We start from the raw sequence: 24,706 nt of genomic DNA, 5'->3' as shown, positions 1-24,706 counted from the left end.
TCAGCCCCTCTGGCAGTGTTAACACACTGTTTGAGAATCAATGCCCTAGCTATGAAACATGTTTGCTGCAGAATTCCTATGAAAATTGGTGAGGTTTTGGTGCTGGAGCTATTTGCTGTGAAGCTGTGATTTTACTTCATACTCTCTAAGGAACATTACACACATTGCATAGCAGTGAATCAAAGTTTTCTGCAGTGCATTCACTCTGTGCCGTAGTTCACACATAATACTAAGCCATGGTTTGTTTAACAAACCACAAGTTTTTCTGCAGCTGCTCAAACAACCCAATAGCTTGTTTCTCCACAGTTTGTTTTTCTTTCCAACTACTCTTTGTAGCTTGATGAGTGTCTGAGGTGGGTAAATTGCTGGCTTCACACATAATACCAATGCCATAATTAAAGCATAGTTCATTAGGCAACAACAAACCATGACTTCGTATTGTGGTTTGTTGTCATTAAATAAGCCGTAGTTAAACCATTGGGCAAAAGTTGGATGATCACATTAACAATTTTAAAATAAATTATAGTTTAATCAACCCATGGTTTAGCTCTATGTGCGAACCAAGCCAGTGAAGGGTTGCAACTAAAGCTGGGTCTCTCAAGTACCTATATGATGATTGCACAGGCTTTTTGCCTGCACACTTCTTGAATCCAAGATACTTTTATAGATATACCTTTAAAGCAACTTTAAAACATGGGTAACTGAAGTTGAAGAAAAGTGGTGATTCTTTTGACTTGTGTTTATCCTTCGGGGTGCAGAGAGGAGCAGTGGCATGTTGTTGTTGTTGTTGTTGTTGTTAAAAATGGATATTTCATGCACCTAGCAGCGGCTTTATTTCATCAACTGATCCATCATTTTCATTGAGATTTGGAGCAAAAGGAGCTAAGAAACAATTGAGTGGCAAAAGCTGCAGAGCTTTCCCCCCCTTCAGAACACTGTGTTTTAATCAGAACTTGTCATGATCTTGGAAGTGCAGAAAACCAGCCGTACCACAAAAATATATCGGTTGAAACATGGAACTCTTGGCACTCATGCTAAAACAAGCCCCACAGCACAGTGATGGGGTTTTTTGCCAGAAGAAAGCCCTTAAGTAATATCCGTATAAATCCGAAACCTCCGGTTTTAATCTAGAGAGAGGGCTAAAGTTGGCTCTATTAACTGCATCACATAAAGTGATGCCTGATTCAGTGATGATGGAATCCTTTGTTCCTGGCTACTAACAACATGAATGATACTTTTCCTTTTTGTAGTTTGGAAAGCATCCTCTTTGGAGGAGAAAGGAGATTTGAGTCCCGTTTCCTCTTTGGTTGCGGTCTAAGGTTAAGAACTCATAAAAGTACATGTTTGGGACATGGCAGTCACTGTACAGCATATAAACATGTATGGTTTTCCCATTCTCCTTGCCCAGTTGTACTGTGTCCTTGCTTGGCTTCACTGTTGGACAGGACAAAGGTGGTAAATGTAGGTTGAATGCTGTTAATGCCTGTTTCCGGGTTTAGGGCAGTCAGCAGGCAAATGCAATGCCCATGCTCAGATGCAGAGCAGCATGCCAGAGATCCAGCAGGGGGCAGTAGTCTGTTTTCCTTTGCACTTGCCCTTGTTCCCAAGCAATGGAGACCAGACTCTGAGTGGGTTCCTCTTAGATCGTGCAGTACAGATGTTCTCCACCAGCCAACACTGCTGATGGGAGCTGTAGTCTAAAACAGGGATGTCCAACAGTTCGGTCGCAATCTACTGGCAGATCCCCGAGAGGTTTTGGTAGATCGCGGTCGATCTCTGGTTCCCTTTCCTTAGCGTCACTAAAACTGACTCCTGCCCTGCCCTCCATTGTTGTATGATCTCTGGAAAGGAAGACGGGAGCTTTCTCTGTTTTTCAGCTGTTTTGATCCATAGCAATCTTTTTGTGAGTGACCTTACCCCCTTTGACCCTTGCCTTTAACTCCCCCCCCCCAAAAAAAGTTAACCCCTTAAAATGGGGCTTTTCTCCTCCCTAAGGAAAGCTCAACAACTTTGAGCTGAACCCCCCAAAAATAGGGGTACATCACTGCCAGTTTTTAATTCTGAAAGTAGATCACAGTCTCTTGAAAGTTGGCCACCCCTGATCTAAAATATTTGGAGGGCACCAGATTGGGTTTTTAGCTGTCAGATCTGTTCATTCACCATATTTTAAGTGTCGAGAAGAACCGTCCACTGAAAATGTGTAGCAAAAATGTTACACGATAGGAAATGAGCATCAAACGGCTATGCTAGTTGCTGAAACAATATTGGTTATGACTCTTGGTTGTGTTTAGTCACAATAGCAAACCAGGATTTGCTTTGTGTGATGTGTTAAATGGCCCTTCCTTGTTGTTGCACCTTCCCCGTCCATTTGCCAGCTTCAGTTATCCTTCCGTGGCCATTGACATGTGGAGTGCTCCATGCTTCTTATGTCGATAGCGTGCTCTGTTGGCCATAAATTATGCCTTGAGGGGATACACAGCCCACTGTCTCAGTAGTAGCATATGTGTCACATCTGGCTTTTAGAAAGCATACCGTGGAGGAATTGGACCCTTCTGCTTTTATGTCTGCCTTGAGTGGAATGCTAAGTTGAAATTAAGGCCCCTTTTTAAAAAAAAAAAAAGAAGAAGCTTTTATCCTTGGGCTTTTGTTGAACCTTATAGCACAAAAGTTGTATCCTTTCTAACACGCCTGAGAAACACTTAAGCTGGAGTTGACTATCTCTTGTTTGACCTCAGCATCTGGTACTCGGAGGTACAGTATATCTGCAAATCAATTTAGCCACCTTTGCTAATAGCCATGGATATGTTAGATTTCATGTTAGCTTTCGATCAGTCTTTAGTGTCCTTTTCTTCACATAAGTAGGCTGGAAATTATGATAGCCCTGGAAGGTGTAATGAAAACTGTCCATCTGTCTGCATGCGTAGGGAGCACTGCCTTGGCCCTTGAGCCTTTGGAATATGTAGGGTACAGATGTTTTTGCCACAACCGAGCTCCTTAAGTCAGGAGAAAAACATAGAATAAGCTTGTACTAATGAGATTCCCCAAATCATGGCGTGCCCCAATAAGAATTTTGTGCTGCTTAAATGATGGCTTGCTGCTTTATTTTATTAGATTCTTTAATTCTAATTCAAGTAGGCCACGTCAGCTTCCACACTCATTCTCTCTCTCTCTCCCCTTCTCTCTCATATACTCAATTTTGTCTGCAAGGTAGGTTTGGCTGAGAGGCAGTAATGAGGCCAAGACCACACAGTGAACATGAATAAGAATTCTAACCTAGGCCTCTATGCCCATCACAACACACTATTTACTACAGCACGTTTTGTCATAGAATCATGGGAGTTGGAAAGGACCCTGATAATCATCTAGTTCAGCCACCTGCAATGCAGGAATATGCAGCTGTTCCACCTGGGATCGAACCTGCAACCTTGGCGCTATCAACACCTCGCTCAAACCAACTGAGCTATTCAAAAGGTGTCTGTAACCATGGGAAGGAGAGAAAATGCTGCAATGAGGTAGAGAAGCAAACACCTCCGGTGTTCAAGTCAAACCTTCAATTTAGTATTATTATGACTTGACCGGAAAAAGAGCAATTTCATATGAGTTGAGAAATGGCCTGTTTCCCATATCAACAAGAAAGGAAATGACTTCAAGTTGGACTCTTTCCAACACTCTTTCCAACACAGTTTGACTGTGAGGGACTCGGTTGTAGCCACAACTTTCATTGGTTTCCCTTCCCTACAGGTAATCTATATGCAGAACTTCTTGTGTGCTTAATCACACATACACACACACGAATTTTCAAAGCACTTTATATATGCTGTCTGTAATTTCTGCTATGGTCATGTAAGGTTTGCCAGTAACATTCTGCATGTCACAGATGGGGGCCTGAGAATAAGCTAGATGCTTTTTGTGAACTATAATAGCTATATTACTATGCAAGAACATACAGGTGGGCTTGATTGACAGCAGGGCAGGCAAGTGGAACATGCCCTTGGGGAACTAATTTGATGTTGAATTGTAACATTTCCAAACAGGTTAACCTGTGGCCAGTAGAGTCTTTTACACTGGTGTGCATAGTCTGGTTACAATGTGTTGCTTTAAGTTGTGGGCTCAATCCCATTGAAACCCACCAAGGAACACGCACGGCTCTCTTAATTATGGAACTTACTGTCTCTAAGCCAACTGCTTAGTTTCCTACATTTGCACCCCACCCTTTCTCCAAGGAGGTCAGTGCAGGATTATAACCACATAGCATAACAGTGTGTGTTAGATTAAGTTCAGATATCTTGATTTGCAAAGGCCCCTGAGGAGGATTCCTAGTAGAAAAGCCTTCTTGGTGTCAGTCCAGTTTTTCTCTGATACTCCACACGAGCGAGTTGTATGAGAGGCAGCAAAGTGACACAAGCCCTCTGCTTCTATTTAATGTATGCTCTCAACTCGCAAGACTATTGCTGTTAAAAAGGAACAAATGATCCTCATTATGTCAACAGCGAAAATGAAAGGGCTTCCACATAGTGATTCATAGTAAAATATTCCTTTTCATAAAATGGCACAGTGGCCATTTCCACTGATTACCTAGAACAGAACAGCCTTTTGTACCTGTATCTGTACTCTTAGATACAGATATTTGATTATTTTTTCCCCTGCTGGCTGGTGGTCTAAATAGCAAGAACTGGGAACAGGGGCTAGCTCTGTTCATCTGAGAAAGCCTGTTGAAACTCTGTTATTTTTTGTCATGAAAAAAACAACACATCCACTAGTCAGTCACTCAGGAATGTAGATTCACTACCTTAGGCACCAGAAATAGAAGGGCAGCTTTCTATGAATACTGTAATGGTTTCATTATTTTGATTGCTGGTGTTGTAACGTTTAGGGTTATCTGACTTTAGACAAGTACAGACTTACATAGAGGTATTTTTTTTAAATCTCCATAATTTGTCATCCATGTGCTTAGCTGAAGGTGATGACTGCTGCTGTCGCATAATAGGAAACCTTTCTCAGAGAAGTACATTTACGACCCTGTTCTCTGACAAGTATATAATAAAATGTGTCTGTAAACAAACATATGTCACATGAATGCATGACATTACTACATAGAAAGCATCTGGGGGGAGTAAAAAAAGAACCTAGAAGCTCCATATATGTAATTGTACACATTCCAAGAAATTGTTACAGTGTGGAGCATTCATTAATTCCAGTGTGTCTGGTCTAAGTCCTCTTCTTCTTCTTCTTCTTCGGCGATAACTCGTAGCCGAATAAGATAGTCTTCCGTAAACACGGTTTTAACAATGAGTCCATAAGTGACTGTGGAGGCCAATTCTGGATCCACACATCCTTCCACAGTGGGGACATTGGTTTCCAGGCGGGAGTTGATCACAGTGTGTATCTTCAAAGCCCATGACACCTTTTTTAAAGGCTGTTCTCCAACTGGAGCTCTCACAAGCCAGTGTTTCCCAGTTGTCGGTGCTTAGACTACATTTTTTAAGATTTGCCTTGAGAGAGAGTTTTTAAACCACTTTTGCTGACCACCAGCATTACACTTTCCATTTTTAAGTTCGGAATAGAGTAGTTGCTTTGGAAGACAATCTTCAGGCATCCGCACAACATGACCAGTCCAGCAAACCCAAGTTGAATACCACCTGAGGAGTTTTGTACATTATGCTGGAAATAGCAAACAGAGGAAAGGGAGAGAGAATGTGCTTTTGCATAGGTAGATTTAGAAAGCAGGTATTTCATCTCTGGACACCAAATTGTCTATCCCAGTATTGATCCTAAGTGGACATACAGTCGAGCATAATTGTGTAGTAGCAAGCGTCAGCTCTACCCTATATGAACCGCACATTTCAGTTAAAGAAAGGGCACTTGGATGTGTGTTTTATTTGGCAGAGGAAAATTAAATATATCTGTTTCATGGGAGGAAATGGGTTTTTTGTTGCTTCTGGCCGCGTCTTAAATATTATTAAGTTGTCTGGAGCTCAACAGGAAAATCTGAGGCAGATGCCTTTCTTTCACCAAACAACAGGGTATGATTAAGGAGATTTTACACACATACAGTGAGCCTGCAACTTTAGTGCATTTAACTTTTCTGCATTCACATTTACTTGCAGGGCAAAAAACTAGAAAGGGTGTAGGATTCCCGGAAAAATGACTTTGGCAATCCCACCCACCATTGAACCCAATCGGTTTTGACTATATGTGATTTTGGCTTTAGGAGCGATTCCTTGAACGTTACCCACATATATTGTCATACAGATAAACAAGGTCTGATTCCTTGGCTTTGGGTTTAGAATGAGTACTTGGCTGTAAAATTTTGATTTCCATCTTTTGTTCTAGCTTAACTATTCTGCTTTCTCTTCAGTTCCTTTGTTTTGTTGTATTAAATGGACTTTGCCTGAACTCTGACCTCCATTAGCAGAGGTACATATGGAGCTGTACTTCGAGCTTGTGGAGAATGTAGGAAATTATCCCTTGGAGGGTTTGTGGCTAGTCTAAACAAAAGTGCACCCTTGAGATATTTGATAAAAGCAAGTCCCAAAGGCTCATCTGGTGTCTGTATTTATGATTAGTTTTATGAACTTGGGCAATACCCTTGACTAGCCTTGGAGAAATGTGAGTTACATTCATAGACTTAACAAGCGGGATAAATATTTATCATCTTGTTAATGGAAGATCTGGGAGACTAGTGGGTGGACATCTTCTTAAAAATTCACAGGACATTAAAATGGATGCAGACGCAGTAACTAATCGGTTTCTTAGCAAGTTTTATATAATAACTGAGGGGCATTTTTTTACAATATAATGTAACACCACTATCCACACACCCACACATGCAAAAAAAAGAGATAATTCCCTCAAACAGTATTAGGACTCTATGTGCTAAATTGCTCCCTGCTGACATCCCTTTGACATGTGAAGATGTCTTAGTCCAGGCCTTTAGGCAGAGATGAAGTTTGGACCTGAAGGGATATTACTGGTTTTTGTCCACCCACTGCTTTTTAGACTGTTTTTGAGGTTTTATGTCTGTGTAATGTTCTATATGTTTTACTTCAGAGTTATTGGTTTTGTGTTTGTTTGTTTTTTGTTTTTGTTTTTTTGCTACGTGCACCACGGCCTAGAATGGTGAGGGCAAAATTAATATGGCAATAAATAAAAACTCATAGAACGCAATATTGGCACGCAATTCAGTTCCGTAGGAAAGGGAGCTCCCCCCCCCCCCCACTCCTTGCAGCTTCTGCCCCTTATGAATGTGAAGATAAGGGTTGCATAGTTTATAATTTCAGAATAATTGTGAAAGTGTAAAACGAATTGTGTAAGATAAGTTATGCAGTTGTGCTCAGTTTGCCCAAGTTGTGTGAGTCCTGAGTACAGAATTTTAATTGTTGAGTGCAGAATACACAAAGCAGCAGCAATTTTGTGCCCGATGTGGAAGTGACATGTATAAAAAGCTAGGCTAGAACTTGTCTGCCTCATCTGGTAATCAGATCCAGGGAGGTTTTTGTGGTTTTGCGGGGCAGGGTTTAATAGAGAGGCATTCAGTCGCATGAGCCCCAACTAGCAGTCTAACATAATGCAACCCAGGCCTGGGTTAACAACCTCAGTAACGAGGAGGCCTAAAATAAGGTAGTGTTTTTATCCCTGTAACTTGTAATTCAGATACTAGGCATTTGGGGGGTTGGTTGCACATCTGTCCCAATCCAGTGTACAGCATTATTTTCACCCCATGTAGAATACAGTGGTACCTCTGGTTACGAACTCAATTCATTCCGGAGGTCCGTTCTTAACCTGAAACCGTTCTTAACCTGAGTTACCACTTTAGATAATGGGACCTGCTGCTACGCCGCCACCGCACAGTTTCTGTTCTCATCCTGAGGTAAAGTTCTTAACCCGAGGTACTATTTCCGGTTTAGCAGAGTCTAACCCAAAGTGTTTGTAACCCGAGGTGCTTGTAACCTGAGGTACCACTGTACACTTAAGTTTACACACCAATATTCACTGAAAATCAGGCACGATTGTCAAATACTAAGGCAAAGCATATATAAACTAAATTATGTGTCTGGGTAGCCTTGTTGAAACAAACAAAGAAGGGTTTTAGCAGGAATCTAAAAAGCATAGGGTGAGAGCATGCCTAATGCTAGAATTAGAAAAGAACTTTGCAAAAGGAAAAGGAAAAATATAGCTTGCATTTTTTGTGGGGTGGAGGGGAGAGAGACTTGGCTAATCAATATCAGCTACTAGTAATGCCAGTTTATATGCATGTGCTGTTACAGCACGGTTGCTGGTTGTGCTTGGGTGGCGTTCATGCCACAATATTACTACCTCAGGCTTGGTCGATGTTGTACAGAGTCCACACACTGACATTATATCTACCTGGGAGCCAGCAGTTCTGGTGTGGAAACCCCTCCTGCAATCCAGCTGGCTCACATGGTTGCAGCAGGGAACCCTCCGTACAACAGCTGACATATCATAGTGCCTATAACTGAGTCTTGTGTCTGATCCGTGCATACGACAACAAATAGCAATATGGTGTTGCACAATGACCAAGGTCACGCCAGTTTCCTTGCATTTGGATAAATTCCAGAAAGCGGCTTCGACGTTGCAGTTGTTACCCGTGGCTCTCGCCGTTCCTCACATGAAGTCAAGTCTACCCAGCGGGCGTGGTTGCTGATAGATCTTCCATTGATCATTCCATTCCCTTCTCTGTTTCAGATTCTCTTTCCGTTTCCAGCAATGATGCCAGCCCTCCTGCGTCGGTAACATCCCTCCAGCCCCATATGATTGGGGCACAGAGTTCTCCAGGTCCAAAGCGCCCGGGTAACACCCTGAGGAAATGGCTCACCAGCCCAGTGAGGCGACTTAGCAGTGGAAAGGCAGATGGGCATGTCAAGAAACTGGCCCACAAGCATAAGAAGAGAGGCGAAGTTCGCAAAAGCGCTGATACTGGCTCTCAGAAGGACTCCGATGACAGTGCTGCTACACCACAAGATGAAACTATTGAAGAGGTGTGTGTTTTCCAAGTTTTTCTTTGAATATTATATAGGCACATTCAGTTGAAATAGGAGTGTAAATTCAGGTATTATTATTTTTGGGGGTGGCACTGTGGGTTAAACCACAGAGCCTAAGGCTTGCCGATCAGAAGGTCAGCAGTTCGAATCCCCGGGACGGGGTGAGCTCCCGTTGTTCTGTCCCTGCTCCTGCCAACCTAGCAGTTCGAAAGCACATCAAAGTGCAAGTAGATAAATAGGTACCACTCCGGCGGGAAGGTAAACGGCGTTTCCGTGAGCTGCTCTGGTTCACGGCTTAGTCATGCTGGCCACATGACCAGCTGTACGCCGGCTCCCTCGGCCAATAAAGCGAGATGAACGCCACAACCCCAGAGTCGGTCACTTTTACAGCATCCTGGTACTTTTTGTTTTGTTCTTGGACACACTGGCCACACTGGGAGAAGCACCACTGCCTGGGTCTGGGTTTTTTTTATGACCAGAGAGATACTTCCTTGTCTTCCGTTGCTGCCAAAATCCTTAACAAACAGTTTGTTTTCTAAGTCTTCCATGGCACTCTTCCATAAACAGCCGCATCTGGCTGTTTCCATTCCTCAAAATGTGTTGCCTCATTTCTCTTCACTATGTTTCACTGCAAAGAGAGGGAATCTCACGGGACATCTTGACCATTCAGAAACATCTATGCTTTGTGATTGCCGTCCTGATCTATACTATGTGATACATTGCACTCTGATCCTGCAGATTTAAATCAGACAGTTGTAAAAAAATGACTCTTAACTAACATTAGCTAACAGTTTAAGTACCAGCAAGATATGATCTCTGATTGAGGTTTACTATATGTGTTTTAGCCCCTTCCCCCTTAGTAGTTTTAACATGGAAGCACGAGCCCAATTTTGCTATATTGAAAAGACATACTTGCATGTGTCTGTAGTGTACTTTCAGTACACAAACGTGACCATTCTGGTCCAATTCAGACATACTGATCCCAGTTTGATGACCCAAAACCTGTGCTCAAACGCCCTTCTTGCCCCCTTCCCTCATGCTCCCAGCTTGAGCAAAGTTATCTGTTTCTTAAAACAAAGTGTCCCACGATTCCAAAAAAGGTACCTGTTTTAATGGCTTCCTATAAACCAGGCTATGAGGTCAAGAATTCTAGGGAGCAGGTGTTTGCTCTAGTGTGAAATAACCAAGATTTGAAAATGCAGTGGGTTTGTTTTAAAGTGGAAGCTTAAATTCTCCAGGGAGGGGAAGGAGGGTGTGAGCCCAAAATTCGGCATGGCTTCTTCCATAGCACATAAATCATGGGTTATTTGCTTGTCTGAGCTAGAACATAGTCAAGCCCACTTGATTTTGAACCAACGTAGGGTTGTTGTTTTTTTTAAGGACATCAAACGCCTCTTCACAATCCAAATACAATAACAGAGTGAACTTCCATTCTATTTTGTATGATGGGCTTCCAGTTAAAATTTTCAGTTCTGCTGCCTTTGCAGGTTTTACTGTCAATTGACATATTTCTTAAAAGCACATTTTGGGGAGGCTTGTCTTCTTCCACCAGAAGGTTAAAATGAGCTGAACTCTCCCAAAGGATATATGAATAGTGATGGGGTCTATAGAGTGCTCTCGGGTTTGATAATTTTCATGGCATATTAGAGAGGGAGATGAGACCAGTTTTTCACAGAGTGTAAGAGACTGGGCTATGTACCAGAAATTCTGGCCTTCAAACATTGTAAGACTGCTGTAAGAAGATGAGGCTCTATGAAGTATTTTCCATATTCTGAAACACTATATAAATGCTTAAGTACTGTTAACGTTGCATTTGTAGAGAGGGCGTAATGAGGGTTTGAGCAGTGGCACGCTCTCCAAATCATCCTCGTCAGGCATGCAGAGTTGTGGAGAGGAGGAAGGTGAAGAAGGGGCCGATGCTGTTCCACTTCCTCCTCCAATGGCAATCCAGCAACACAGTCTACTCCAGCCAGATTCACAGGATGACAAGGTAAATAAATGAAAGGAGGGAGATCCCTTGGCAGAATGGTTTGACTGAAATGATTTGTGTTTGGTAATCAAAGGTGATTGACGTGTAGTGTGTCATGTCAAACCTGAACATTTTGCAGAGCAGTATGGGCTCCCTGTGAACAGACCAGGAAGAGAGTAGTAGGTGGTTCATATCCAGAAGCCTGTGTGGTGGTGGTGGTGGTAATAAAATCCCTGCGCCACAAAAGTTTGAAGTCTACACAGTTAAAACAATCAAACAGCAAGCCAGACCCACAGCACAGACTAGAGCAACCTCAGTCCTGTTTCTCAAAGGCCTCCCTGAAGAGGAACATTGTCATTGATCTTCTGAAGGTCTGGGGAAAGAGTTGGTTGGGTGTGCCTCCCTAGACCTTCAGAACATCATCCTGCCTAGCTGTTCTCATTCCTGCATCTCGCCCCTCCATCACTCTGGCATGCTGAAGTTCCTTCCATCTTTTTGGATGTTTGTCTGCCTTTGTCCTTCGTTCATCTCAAATTGGAAGGCTTTGTCAGCGCAAAGTTTTGCTAAGCGACCGGATTCTTCACATGTTGCATTTCACTCGACGTTTTGCTCCTTTCAAGCTTATCGTTTGAATTTTTAAAAAACACACCCACTCGGCATAATTTATGCCTTCTGACATAAACAAAAATTTATCTCATGATTCACACCTAACTTTTCGAAAATACAGATTTTGTTGTTGTGTATATAGTTTTCTCACGGACTTAGCTTTGCACCAAATGCACTTTTGGAATACCAGTGACTTTGCTTTTTAATATTTTCCTCTTCCTTTTTTGAGGGGCAGGGTATTTTTTTATGTGAGATCATGGCTATGCTTTCTTGGCAACAAGCCACCATTTTGGGCAAAGCAGATGTTTTCAGCATTTGGGGGTTTCCTACCCCCCTCCACACCCTTGTGGTTTTCTTGAGGATCTTAATCATTGTTAAGGTAACCACATCCTGACTAGCAGTGGGAATTTCCTGCATGCTCAGTAAAATTGACTCCCACAGTGTATAAAAGCATGGTAGAACCCAAAGTGAAATGTTCCTAGAGATGGACAGGAAGACCCCAAATTCCTCCTGTCCTTAGAATAAGTTTGATTCTTTTGCACATTAAACATTTGAGCCCCTACCCAGATGCTATCGCTGGGCTCCAGCCAACAGAAGGAGCCCTACCTGGGTCACAGCTTTCCCCATTCAGTGAGTTGAAGAATGCCATGTCACAGAAGCTGCTAAGAACTTCCATAGCATTGGAGGCCCTGCTGCTTTTGGCTGAGATGCTAGCTCTCGTACTAAATGTAAAGCACCTAAAATCATTTTGTCACCCTTGGGAAGGATTTTGCTTCTGTTTCTCATCTCTGTGCATGGAAAACTCTGGAACAGACCTTTAAGGTTCATGTCCTTCCATCTAGACCCTTGCTCTCCTCACCATTTGTATTGTCTGGTGGTTTTAAAATAGGAAGTGTTAGAGGAGATCTGGAATACAGTGGTACCTCGGTTTTCTAACATAATCCGTTCCGGAAAACCGTTTAACTTATGAAATGTTCGAAAACTGAAGAATTTACTTCTGGAAGCAGTTACTTACAGAAAACTCAATACGTTCAACTTCCAAAAAGTGTTCAAAAACCAGAGCAGTTACTTCTGGGTTTTCGGTGTTCAAAAACTGAAACGTTTGACTTCTGAGACGTTCGAAAATCGAGATACCACTATATTAGAAACACAGGCACTTCTGTCTTTTTGGAGCCATGTTCTGCATGCTGTGAGAGGACTGGGGAAGAATATGCATGAGCCAGAGACATTGTCTCAGTCTCGCCATACATAGCAGCGTGAAGAGGGAAGCAGCACCTGAACAGTCCTAAAGGTCTGGAAAGTAATTTGACAAACCATTAAAAGTTAATTTCCACCCATTCCTCCACATTTCTCCATTCTGGAGTCCCGTGTGTCGTATAAACTTGACAGTGCTAGAGGGTGCAAGTGTCAACTACTTTTTAAAGGGATTTTTTTCTCACAGGACTTCTCTGTGCACCAGTACAAATGCCAGAATATAAAACCCACCATCGGTTGCATGCTTGTGTTTTGCTACAGGGCAAATAGGGCTTCCGCCTTGGCCAAGTCATTGCTCACACATTCTCTTAGAATATGGTGAGAAAAATACGTGCATGGTGCTTGATGGACACCATGTGAGCTTTGTGATTGGCTATCCATGTCACAGAATCGCAGAAAAAAGCAGCACGGGGTTTGGAAATGCATCTCAAAACTTCCTTTACTTTTTTTTTGTTAACTCATCTGCTTTCCTAGTTGGGTAGACACTACTTAGATGATTGACATACGTATAAGGCAATATTAAGAGTTCTAATTGCTGTTTATTGTGCCAAATGGATTTTCCATTCTGTTAAAACACTTGCCCAGGCCTTTTTATGGTGCAGGAGTGGCCCAAACCTGCGTGCACTCTCATATTTACACACACAGTTATATCACAGGGTGCTCCAAACTGACACCCACACTCATGCTGACTCATAATCGTACGTGTGGTTTGTTCCCTCTCAACAGAAGTCTCGCATACCGGTTGTTGGTGTGATTGGGTGTTGATGTGAAGCACCCAGTTCGTAGCTGACATCATTGCACAGAGGAGGGCTGAGGGAATCGCTCCTCCTTCGTCTAAAGTTCTGGGCAACCATCTAAACTGAGACTAGAATCTAATGTGGGCTTTATCATTAACCCTTCGATCGCCAGCACTGATACTGTTTTGTGACTCTTGATACCCCACTCCTTGCGCCAGTCTTTTAACCTGAAATGCCATCTTTCGTAGGCCTGCTAAACAGTTGTCCGGGCTTGTTCTCTGTCTCACTGGAGCCAGAAACACAGAAAGTTCATTGAAAAGTAGCTTAGGGTAAGAGGCCAGCCTCTTCCTACCTCTTCGCAATTTATTCACTGCCCCTCGTTACCCTCACAACCAAGAACTCTCGTTGTGCCATAAACCCACCTTGAATTGCTATGTCCCTAGCTAAATCGTCAGAAGCACAAATGAATCACATCCCATTCCTGTCCCCCATTTTCTCCCGTAGTGATTTAAAGGGAACTTGTGTAATTTCATCCTGATTGGATTTAACCCCCCCCCCCCCCGAAAAAATGTGGCAAGCTCTAGTTGACGTATTCAAGCAACTAGGTTTGGCTGAGTTTTCCTCTCCCTAGGCTCAGTAATTACCACCTGAAATCTTTTATTATGTACAAAAAAGCTTTTGCATTATAAATATTTTGCTCTGTTCCATTTGGAAAAAATAATACTAAATATGGGAAAAACTAGTAAAAGGTGATAAGATTACAGAGAATCTTTCTCTTTCTTTCCATGTTCAATAGGTTGACCATAAAGCATTTCCCCTACTTCCTTAATATTTTTCACCCTGACAGGGTGAAACAAAAACAAGCAGGTCTGGCAGTCACATATTTCCTTATTGCAGCATTATTGCAAGGTCTGAGATAATAGTATAACTGTGGTAACCTGTCCAGTTCTCAGGTTCTTATCTTCTAGTTTCTTCCAATGCTTAGGAATTCAACATATCCTTGCTGTTCGGACTAAAGCAACCAAGAATGTCTCTGCCACAAGGATTATTTATAATTCCCAGCATCTCTGGATCAGTTCTCACAACTAGGCCTAGAGTCAAGGTTTTCCTCTTCAGATTCCAGTCAGGCAACAGGCGAAATTAACAATTATCTCAGCTCTACCTTCAATATGTGACAGCGTTCAAGTTGCTTGAGCTTCTTCCTCTTTTACTTTTGTAATGTTTGTGCCATCCCTTAGTTTGAACTCCTTAGGGCCATGGTTTCAAGCTGTGTTCCAGGGAATTCTGGGATTCCTTGGAAACGTCATGTAGGCATTTCTCAATTAGAAGATCAGTAATGGCGAACAAGCTCTCTGGAAAAAGGCTTCTTTGCAAGTACAGTACTGATCTTCCCCTGTAATGCATGCGTAGCTACATAGCAGTTTTGGTCATGTTCTGAGGAAGTCAAATCTCCGTTCTCATGTGGCTATGATGAGGCCCCCAGGCTTCGCCAGTGTATCTTATGCATTGCCTTGTATACTCAGGAACATTTCCCAGAATTCTCTAGAACTTGTGAGGGTGCCTTGGCAGCCAAGCTGATGTGGGGGGAAATCCCTGAAGGAAATAATAATAATAATAATAATAGTGATATATAGCAAATTTCATCTGGGCAGGAATGGGCATACTCTAGTCTCAAGCTGTAGTGGGCTGCAAGGCATATGTGCCAAAGAAGTGCATGTTTTGTTGTAATATGTAGCCATTAAAAAGACAATTCACAAGTAAGTATGCACCTCCCATTTTATGATGGCATTCCTGTGGGAATTAATTCTTCTCCAACGTTTTGGTGCTACACAATTAATTGCTTTTTTAAAAGAAGACGGTATCTCCTGATTTGTAGTTTAACTCAGCCATTGTGAAAGAATTGCCATTCTGATACACATCCAAGGTTTACCCAGTTACAGTGAGCAGAAAGGAAGGGGACTACAACGACAATGGCTGCCTCTATTTTCCTTTCCCTTTAAATTTGCTCAGGTGACATCCCTGTCCAGCCACTAGCACTGTCAGGCCACCTTAATTCGTGTGTCACTAAATAACAACCACTTCCATTAGGGGATCGCAAAGATTTTTCAGTTTTCCATTTGGCGGTGTCATTGCCGTACATCATCCTGAGTTGTGCTTGAATTGTAGCTTCTGAGTTTTCTTCTTGTTTTGGATAGAATTGCTAAGAGAGCTGCTATATTACTGTATAACTAATCTTCTTTTGTTTTTGTTTTCCTTTGTTTCTTTTCTTTCTTTTCTTTTTACTCTTCCTTTAGCATTATGTTGATTTATGTTCTGTCTCTGCTTTGGCTCAGTTCCCCTACCTCTCCATTTAGAGTTTCTTGTGTGTTCTCGCATTTGCCCCACTCCCAATGTCCCCTGTCTCATCAAAGCTAACTCTACAGCACATGAAATTTGCATATTATTATTACTATTCTTTAAATTATGGGAGCTAATCTTTCTGCTCCCATAGATGAGGTTGAACAGAGTTCCGTGTTCTGAAGCATTGTACCTGTTGGTTTAACATGTCCGTCAAGTGGTGAAGAACAACGTAACCTGTGTTTTGCATGCTGTACATCCCTGCTGGTCCTTGTAATATGAAGTGAGGTTCATATTATTATGCCTTGTTTAGCTTCCAGTTACTTAATGGTACATGTAATCTGCAAACAGGCTTGCATGTTTGCTAATTACTGAAAGCCAAATTCAGTGGCCACCAACCCTCCCAATATCCTTTTGCTGTCAACACCTTTTATCCTCAGTTGCAGCCATAAATTGGCATCTTGTAGCTTTTGAGGACAGAGATCTTCTAGACTCTGCACTTACCTTTGGGGGAGATGGATGGCACAAGAAATGGTGAGCAAAAAGACCCTGCTCCCTTTTAGAATCCTCAATTGGCTCCTTGTTTAGTAGTCTTAGCCTACTCGACAGTTGATTTATTGTTTCGTTCATTCATTGCAGTTCTATTCCCTGTGGCTTTATAATGTGAGTTGAATTGGGAGGGGTGGAAAAGGATCCTTAGATAATTTGGTACATCCGGCATTGGCTTTGCGTAGTAGCTTTGGTAGGTTCTAGAGAAAGAGAAAGATCAAGGCTATCCAAAAAAATATTCCCAGTCATCCAGCTGCAAACGGAGCATTATGAGTTCCTATCCAGGTATTATAAAAGCATTAAATGGACACAGGCAGATTAATGTTTGTCAATACCAGAGTTTATTTAAAACTTCCTTTGGTGCTTGTGTCAAATAGAGGGGTTTAAAAAAAAGAAGAAGTTGAAAGAGAGGCATTTTGTTCATTAGCAAGGTGCCTTGGGGACAAATATTGATAGTGTGTATATCCTCAAATTGATATTGGGGATGCCTCTTTTCCTGCTTTTCACCCCATTGTGCAGGCATCTTCCCGGTTATTGGTACGTCCTACCAGCTCAGAGACTCCCAGCGCAGCCGAACTTGTCAGTGCAATAGAGGAGCTTGTGAAGAGTAAAATGGTGAGTCTGGTTTGTTTGATGGCATATTTTCCTTCCTTTTGGGGGAATCCTAGAGGCCCTCAATACGTTGTTGGACCACAACTCTCATCATCCCCAACCATATTAGCTGGGACTGATGAGAGCAGGATTCCCACAATATGCAGACGGCTATGGATTCCCCAGCTGAGGTCCAGCTCCGAGGGCCTTCTGGCGGTTCCCTCACTGTGAGAAGAGAAGTTACAGGGAACTAGGCAGAGGGCCTTCTTGGTAGTGGCACCCGCCCTGTGGAATGCCCTCCTGTCAGATGTCAAGGAAATAAACAACGATCTGACTTTTAGAAGACATCTGAAGGCAGCCCTGTTTAGGGAAGTTTTTAATGTCTGATGTTTTATTGTATTTTAAATATTTTGTTGGAAGCCGCCCAGAGTGACTGGGGAAACCCAGCCAGATGGGCGAGGTAAAAATAAATTATTATTATTATTATTATTATTATTATTATTATTATTACTACTACTACTACCGCTGTTTAGAGCAGCGTGGAATCCTATCGAAACATGTGGCTCTAGGAGCCATACTGGGAAATCAGACCAGAAGTCTCCCCTGTTGTTTTGTGTCCAAGTATCTGGTATTGAGTGGTACAGTATTTCTGAACGTGAAGATTCATTTAGCTCTGAGAGCCAATCCAGATTATAGTCACCTAAGCTAGCGGCCGTCACCACTAATTGTGGTACTAAACTTCACAAGATAAGGAACTTGTTTCATTTATCCAGGCTTCAGCTTTGATTGCTGATATCAGCCCCTTCCTGGAACCCTGGACTTAGGCACAGTTAGCCTGTGTTGGTGTGGACCTGAAAGGAAACTGCTTGCTGGGTGCAGCAAGGAGGGCTGCAGAAGGACCTTTGGTGCCTGCAAATGGCCACAAACATGGCAACACATCTTGCCACTGTTTGATTGCACCAGGGAAGGAGAGAGTTGTGAATACCAGTACACAGTTGACAAAGGTGTTAGAATAATAAATGATCAACATGTTCTTAAAATAGATAAAAGTACAGCATGTAAACGGCGTTTCCGTATGCTGCGCTGGTGCTGGCTCGCCACAGCAGCTTCGTCACGCTGGCCACGTGACCCGGAAGTGTCTCCGGACAGCGCTGGCCCCCGGCCTCTTAAGTGAGATGGGCGCACAACCCTAGAGTCGGACACGACTGGCCCGTATGGGCAGGGGTACCTTTACCTTTTTTTACAGCATGTGTATGTGAAATAGATTGTGCTGATGGTGTTGCCCCAATCTCACTTGTTTATCGTTTTCCTCTTAGGCTCTGGAGGATCGTCCAAGCTCACTGATGGTGGACCAGGGAGACAGCAGCAGCCCATCATTCAATCCTTCAGACAACTCACTTCTCTCCTCCTCTTCGCCCATAGATGAGATGGAAGAGCGGAAGTCCAGCTCTTTAAAAAGGCGACAGTAAGACTAGCCCACCAATCCCTTTCCCTTGTTTGCTTAAAAAGAGCATATGTCCTTTGCCTTCTGTGTTGTAAAATCTGTGTTATTGTAGACATTAGTGTCTACCTCTTTTGTTCAGCGAGTTAAGACTTTGATTATTTCAACTGTTGGAGGATTTTGCCGGAAAGCCAGCTAAATTGCAATAATTTCCCCTGTCTAGCACATTAGCCCCCAGTCTTCTGCTTGTAATGCTTTTAAAAACTTAGCAGGAAAGTTGAGAGTCTCAGAAACAAAATATGTTTACTTTGGGGGGCTCTTCAGTTCACACAAATGGTAGCTGCAACAACCAGTTAGGCCTTTAACAATGCCACTTTGTGGAATGTTGATTATATTAAATCCATTTGGCATGCACACTTCAAATTTCAGTATGAGAAACATTAGTACTTTTATAACTATTCTTGAAATAGATATATTTTAAAAAAATCTCATGTTGCTTAGTAACACCATATTTCACCATAGTATTCCCTACTGTTGTCACATTATTTGCATGCATAGAAATTGTTCATATCGCAAAACGCCACCCTTAATTCTCACTTTTTGTAACTTTGCAGCTATGTTCTACAGGAATTAGTTGAGACGGAGAGAGATTATGTGAGAGATCTTGGTTACGTAGTAGAGGTATGTCTTTTTAAAATCAGTGTGCTGCTTACAGTCAGATAAGAAACACAAACTTCAGAAGGGTAAAAAGGAAAGCGCCATTCCTCTCCATCGAACACCTTTGGAGGATGCTACCAGCAATGCTTGGAGAAATCTACTTTGTCACCTGTTATATTAGTCCCTTTTTAGCTAGTTATGAACTAGGTTAAGATTTGTAATTACTAGACAACCGTTTCCAGTGTTATTGATGAGCTAGCAATAATTCCATATGTAAAGTATCCTTGAGAAGGCGCTTTTTACAAGCTGCCAACTTAACTGCATATGGACAGCTGAAAATGTAAATTCTGAATCCTGGCTGTAATTAGTTTCCATTCCAGCACGAGATCAGGACCGCCTGCTGTTTCTTGGCTCTTCTGTAAAATAAGCTGTTGAATCTTTAAGGCCGGCTTGGTAATATATTTGCAGCGAAGGGGCCTGTTCAGTCCTTGTGCAGGAATGTAGGCAATGGAATGGCTGGCAGTATTTCAGTTTTAGAACAGACAGCTGGAACACCTTTTAATAAACAGGCCTCTTAATAGATTTAGGAACGACTTCTGAACGTGGCAGCAAATTAAACAAGTACAATAGATGTACTTTAAAAATGGATTCAATTAGATTGCTTTGAGTTGCTGCTTCTGTTGTCCTGAATTAATGATCTGGAAAGAATCAGATGTGTGGGATCACGGGGCTCACTAGGCTGAGTTACAAATTGTATTGAGTACCCCAGCTTCTGTGTTCCAAATTGCGTTCATTCGTGCAACCTAATTGAGCAGATTGTTGCCACACCAGGGCTGCTCTACATTTAGGGCTTCTTCGCGCCCTTTATGGCACATTAGACAATTTGTATGCTTGCATTCCTTGCACTAGCGGATCTGCTTGCTCCTGCAAAGGCTTGTTTCAGGCTATTAAATCCCCCCACGCAATAATGTACATGGGTCCATGACCAAACAGAAAACAGTTTGTATAAACTGGATGGTATGTGTAGTGAATCGTTAGCTGTTGCTGGAACGTGTGCAAATACACTCATGGAGGTAGCTGTGGGTTCTGCGCGTGTATTATTCTGGTTCACAACTACCGTATTTTTCTGTGTATAACACACCCCTGTGTTTAAGATGCCCCCTATTTTGGGGGACTCCAATTTAAGAAAGTGGGAGGAGATGGCCTGAAGTTGTTGAGCTTTGAGGGTGGGGAGTATGTGGCGATCACACAGGGTCCCCGGACGTTTGACTGTCTATTGATCCCTGTGCCACCACTGTGCTTGCTTCCCAGCTGCCACCAACCCGTTACTCTCGGGTACACACTGAGTCCAGACAGTTGTTAAAATTAAATCAAATAAACAATGAAATTGATTGTGAAAATGGACAGTTAACTTCCATTTACTGAAAATAATACTTCCACAGATTTTGGAATGCAGAAATAAAGAGAATAATAAAATCTAGCACATGGAGGCCACTTTAACTAAATTATAATTATAAAATTTGGTATTTGAATGATTGGTGTGAATAATTGCATTATAAATTGGTATTGTTATAATGAGGCCAATAATAATTGGACTGTAATTAAAAACTAATAAAAAATTATTATAAAAAAGAAAATAATACTTGCACACGTATCACACAAACTGGCCCCCAGTAAGGCACATAAATCTGGATCCAGCATGAATTTGCTGTCAAGATTCAGTTTGATATTGTCCTTTTGCCTTTCTGAGCTGCTTTTCCCACAGACTTGGTCCTGTGAGTTGATGTGTCAAGCCAAACAAGGAGCAATGTAACATTATACATAAAGCACGCAAACTGATAATATGAAAAAGAGTAAATCGGGATTTGTTACGAGCTTCAGTACTTACTTGACCACAATGTGGAAGCATGTTGGAAAGGGATTTTCAACTACGCTGTTGCAAAAATGTTTGGCTTCCCATTGGGTCTCTTGTTTTTTTTATGTTCTAAATAAGAGCATGGCTTATGGCAGGTGTGAGCAGAAGAGAGATAGACTGTGGACCACTGGCCAACCCTGATGGCTGTTGATCCTATCCTGCGAGGCATTTCTTAAACAAGAGTTCATACTCAGAATCAATGAATGCATATTAGTTATGGCATTAGGACTTCATCCTGAATACAGTGGTACCTCGTGTTACGTACTTAATCCATTCTGGAGGTCCGTTCGTAACAGGAAACCGCTCGTAACATGAGGCACACTTTCTCTAATGGTGCCTCTCGCTGCTGCTGTGCCACTGAAGCACGACTTCCTCTCATATCCTGGGGCAAAGGTTGCAACAAGGGGCATCTACTTCCGGGAGAGCGGAGCGCGTGACCCACAGCATTCATAAGGGGGACGGTACATAATGCAAGGTACCACTATATGTATTTTCAGCCACCCCCTAGATAGATAGATAGATAGATAGATAGATAGATAGATAGATAGATAGATAGATATTATTAAAAACACATCAGCCAGCAGGGGGATTTTGGGGGATGGGGGAAGAATGATAAAGGGCCCAAGATGATACTCAGCAGTTTGCAATGTTAAAAGTAATAAAAAGGTGAACAGCAGCGCTCATGTCCATTTTTCTTACTAACTTACTCCAGGGTTACATGGCACTCATGAAAGAAGATGGTGTTCCGGACGACATGAAAGGGAAAGACAAAATTGTGTTTGGCAACATTCATCAAATATATGACTGGCACAGAGAGTATGTATGTTTTTGTTTTAGTTCATAACGGGTTTTCTTTCTGGTTCTCATCTCGCATAACCAGCTGAAGAAGTGGACAAAAAGCACCCCAAGCAGCATAAAAATGTTATACTGGAAAAATTCAGTTGAGCACGTTGTAAAGATTGACATAGAACCATAGAATTGTAGAGTTGGAAGGGACCCCGAGGGTCACCTAGTCCAACCCCCTGCAATGCAGGAATCTCAACTAGATCATAAATGACAGGTGGCCATCCAACCTCCGCTTAAATATCTCCAGCGATGGAGAGTCCACCAGCTCTCGTGGGAATTGGTTCCATTGTCAAACAGCTCGTACTGTCAAGAAACGTCTTCCTGATGTTTCGTTGGAATCTCCTTTCTTGTAACTTGCATCCATTGGTCTGGGTCTTATCCTCTGGAGCAGGAGAAAACAAGCTTGCTCCATCTTTCATGTGACAGCCCTTCAGAGACCCTTTTCCAAGTCTCAGGCAGGGAGCTACTGGATAAGGGGGTCTTTTCTCTGGAGGCACACAAATTATGTATTTTTTTCAACCAGGCATCCACCTCTGTTAGGTGCCAAGCAAAGGTTGCCCTGCTCTCTTGTGCTTTTTGTAATTAACGGATACTGTTGGAAGGCCATTCCTGTATATACATCTGGTGCCCAGTTTATTTCAGTAGAAAGAAATTACTTTGGTTTTTACCACTTGGGGGCAGTTTCCAATTTACAGCATGCCACAGGTAGAATTATAAGCCAGTTATTTTCAGCGCTAAGGTGGTTTAGCTGTGCCTTGTTTCATATGGAAGTCTGACCTCTATATTGCAGTCTGCTTCTTAACATTTGGACATGTCTGGTACCTAAGGATGGAGCCATCGGGGCCTTACTAGTCCTAGTAACAGGGATGCCCTTGATTTAATATAACCTTGTGGCTCAAGAACGTGGTCTCAGCTGAAAGTTTCAGATCCCTTCATTTCACAATTGTGCACAGTCTGCCATAAGATGAGATCTTAGATTTTGGTTCTGTTCTATCTGAGCAGCAATTGCTCCTAGTGTCTGGGAGTCTTATATTTGGAAAGTCTACAGACAAGAATAACTGTCTGGTGGACTATTTGGACTATTGCAAGACATTTCTGAATGGATTCATTTATCTCTGTGGATGGAAGGCCTACATTGCAAACATTGTTAGGGCCCCGCAAATGGCCCTGTGTCTTCTATCCCTTTAGTATCTCTACGAATGAGTGGTGGCAACCACATAATAGACAGACCTTGGATTAGAGCCAGTTCCTCAACTGCTAGTGCAGGTTCATGTAACATGATTCATCTACACTGGAATTTCCCTTATCCCTAGATAAAGATAATTTTGCAATTTGCTTTTGCTCAATTTTGAAAGTAATATGAGTGCATTAACATGCAACTCTACACACTGTTCACTACTCAGTTATTTGTCACTGTGATGTAGAAGACATGGCATATGTGTTAGTTGAGCTCTGATTCAGAGGAATCCCAAGTTAGGGCAAAGCTTCCTTGCTGTTGCTTGTTAACTTTCATTTCGAGGAAACCCGACACTTTCCCCAGATGTTCTTCGCCTGGGCTCAGAATTGTCCCAGCCACACAGTCAAACCAAGTGGCTGGTTGAGGCAATTATAATTTTAAGGGAACTTACTCAGCAGTGTCCAAGCTGAGAGGGGCACCCTGGGATTTCTTGCAGCATAACACTGGGGCGATGTGATATAGCTGCTGGCAAATGACAAAAGTGTCTTCATGCGTCTTCCACAAACCTTTCTATTTCCGAAAGTGGATGGCTCCCACAGAGGAAATGCAACCAAACTGTTGTCAGCTGTTGAATCAGTTGTTTGTTGCCATAATGAGGCTAACAATAATATTTTTTTTGTACTGCTCAGTTTCTTTTTAGGAGAATTAGAGAAGTGCCTTGAGGATCCAGAAAAATTGGGATCACTTTTTGTTAAACATGTAAGTATGTTCCTCCTCTCCATTGTATATATAGAAGATGCGTTGATCATAGATCTGGATATTTGACAACATACAAGCAGCCCTTATATCTTCACCCATGTATTCTCCATTCTGTGCCTTTTTAAAAGATGCATGAACTTACTTTGCTTTGCTTCTTTGCCTTCCAAAATGCTTAGTTAGAGTGGCAGGAATAGTGAACTTGGGGGAGATATAAAGAAATTATGCACAGAGCAGATTCCAGCACTAACGCCTTCCGTTCTCTCTTAAATGTGTAGGCAGTGACAGAACATGCAATCTGTTACACTCTCACTTAGTTTCCTGATTTTTCTACTTAGCCAGACTTTTGTGGCTTTCCATATGTACAACGAATCTGAAATATGCTCTTAAAGAACAGAGGTTATTTCTTCACTTCTTTATTTGGACCATGACACATTTCCTCATGGTGGGGGCGGGAGTCTCCTCAAGAAGATCAGCCATGGTGGCCACACTTCCCGAAAGATGGAGTTGTTCATTACTGTCATTTTAGCCCTTCAGAGCACACAGCCAGAGAGAAGTGTTGGACCTTGCTCTGACTCAAAGTGTGCCCTAGAATGCCCACAACCTTAGAGTACACTCCAGAATTCTTTGCAATATAAGGAGGGTTCATGACTGGCTCTGACAGTTCCTTGGCAGTGGGATGCAGTCCCTGAGGGCACAAAATTTTGGAGCAGCTGCTCTCACACACAAGCCTGCATATCAAATGGGTTTATTAATTTGGGGGCAGCAGGGAGGATATGCCTTGACAGTAATGTGGGTCATAATCCTCTGCCAAACGTCTCTGGGCACAAAGTGTAGACTTGAGGCGAACATAGATATGACCACCAGCA

At 42.4% G+C, this 24,706-nt stretch overlaps 1 protein-coding gene across 6 annotated transcripts in view; it reads left to right on the top strand.

Annotated features, from left to right (window-relative positions):
* TRIO (trio Rho guanine nucleotide exchange factor) overlaps nucleotides 1-24,706 on the top strand; it is a 260,121-nt gene that overhangs the window by 208,582 nt on the left and 26,833 nt on the right. For 5 of the 6 annotated variants that reach the window (XR_014566281.1, XM_083747100.1, XM_083747102.1 and 2 more), the window contains exons 35-41: nucleotides 8,707-8,999; nucleotides 10,822-10,992; nucleotides 16,974-17,069; nucleotides 18,362-18,510; nucleotides 19,101-19,167; nucleotides 21,771-21,874; nucleotides 23,771-23,840. Coding sequence is in view for 5 of the 6 variants with exons in the window: in XM_083747100.1 (XP_083603226.1) it covers nucleotides 8,707-8,999; nucleotides 10,822-10,992; nucleotides 16,974-17,069; nucleotides 18,362-18,510; nucleotides 19,101-19,167; nucleotides 21,771-21,874; nucleotides 23,771-23,840 (950 nt within the window). In the remaining variant the exon portion in view is untranslated. Of the gene's footprint in view, nucleotides 1-8,706; nucleotides 9,000-10,821; nucleotides 10,993-15,862; nucleotides 16,945-16,973; nucleotides 17,070-18,361; nucleotides 18,511-19,100; nucleotides 19,168-21,770; nucleotides 21,875-23,770; nucleotides 23,841-24,706 lie in introns of those variants that run through there. The other variant, XM_083747104.1, reaches the window with a different exon arrangement.

Source organism: Podarcis gaigeae, assembly GCF_964106915.1.
Source record: "Podarcis gaigeae genome assembly, chromosome: 7".
Taxonomy (NCBI): domain Eukaryota; kingdom Metazoa; phylum Chordata; class Lepidosauria; order Squamata; family Lacertidae; genus Podarcis; species Podarcis gaigeae.
The sequence above is the reverse complement of the archived record's forward strand: the minus strand, read 5'-3'. Positions and strand labels throughout refer to the sequence as shown.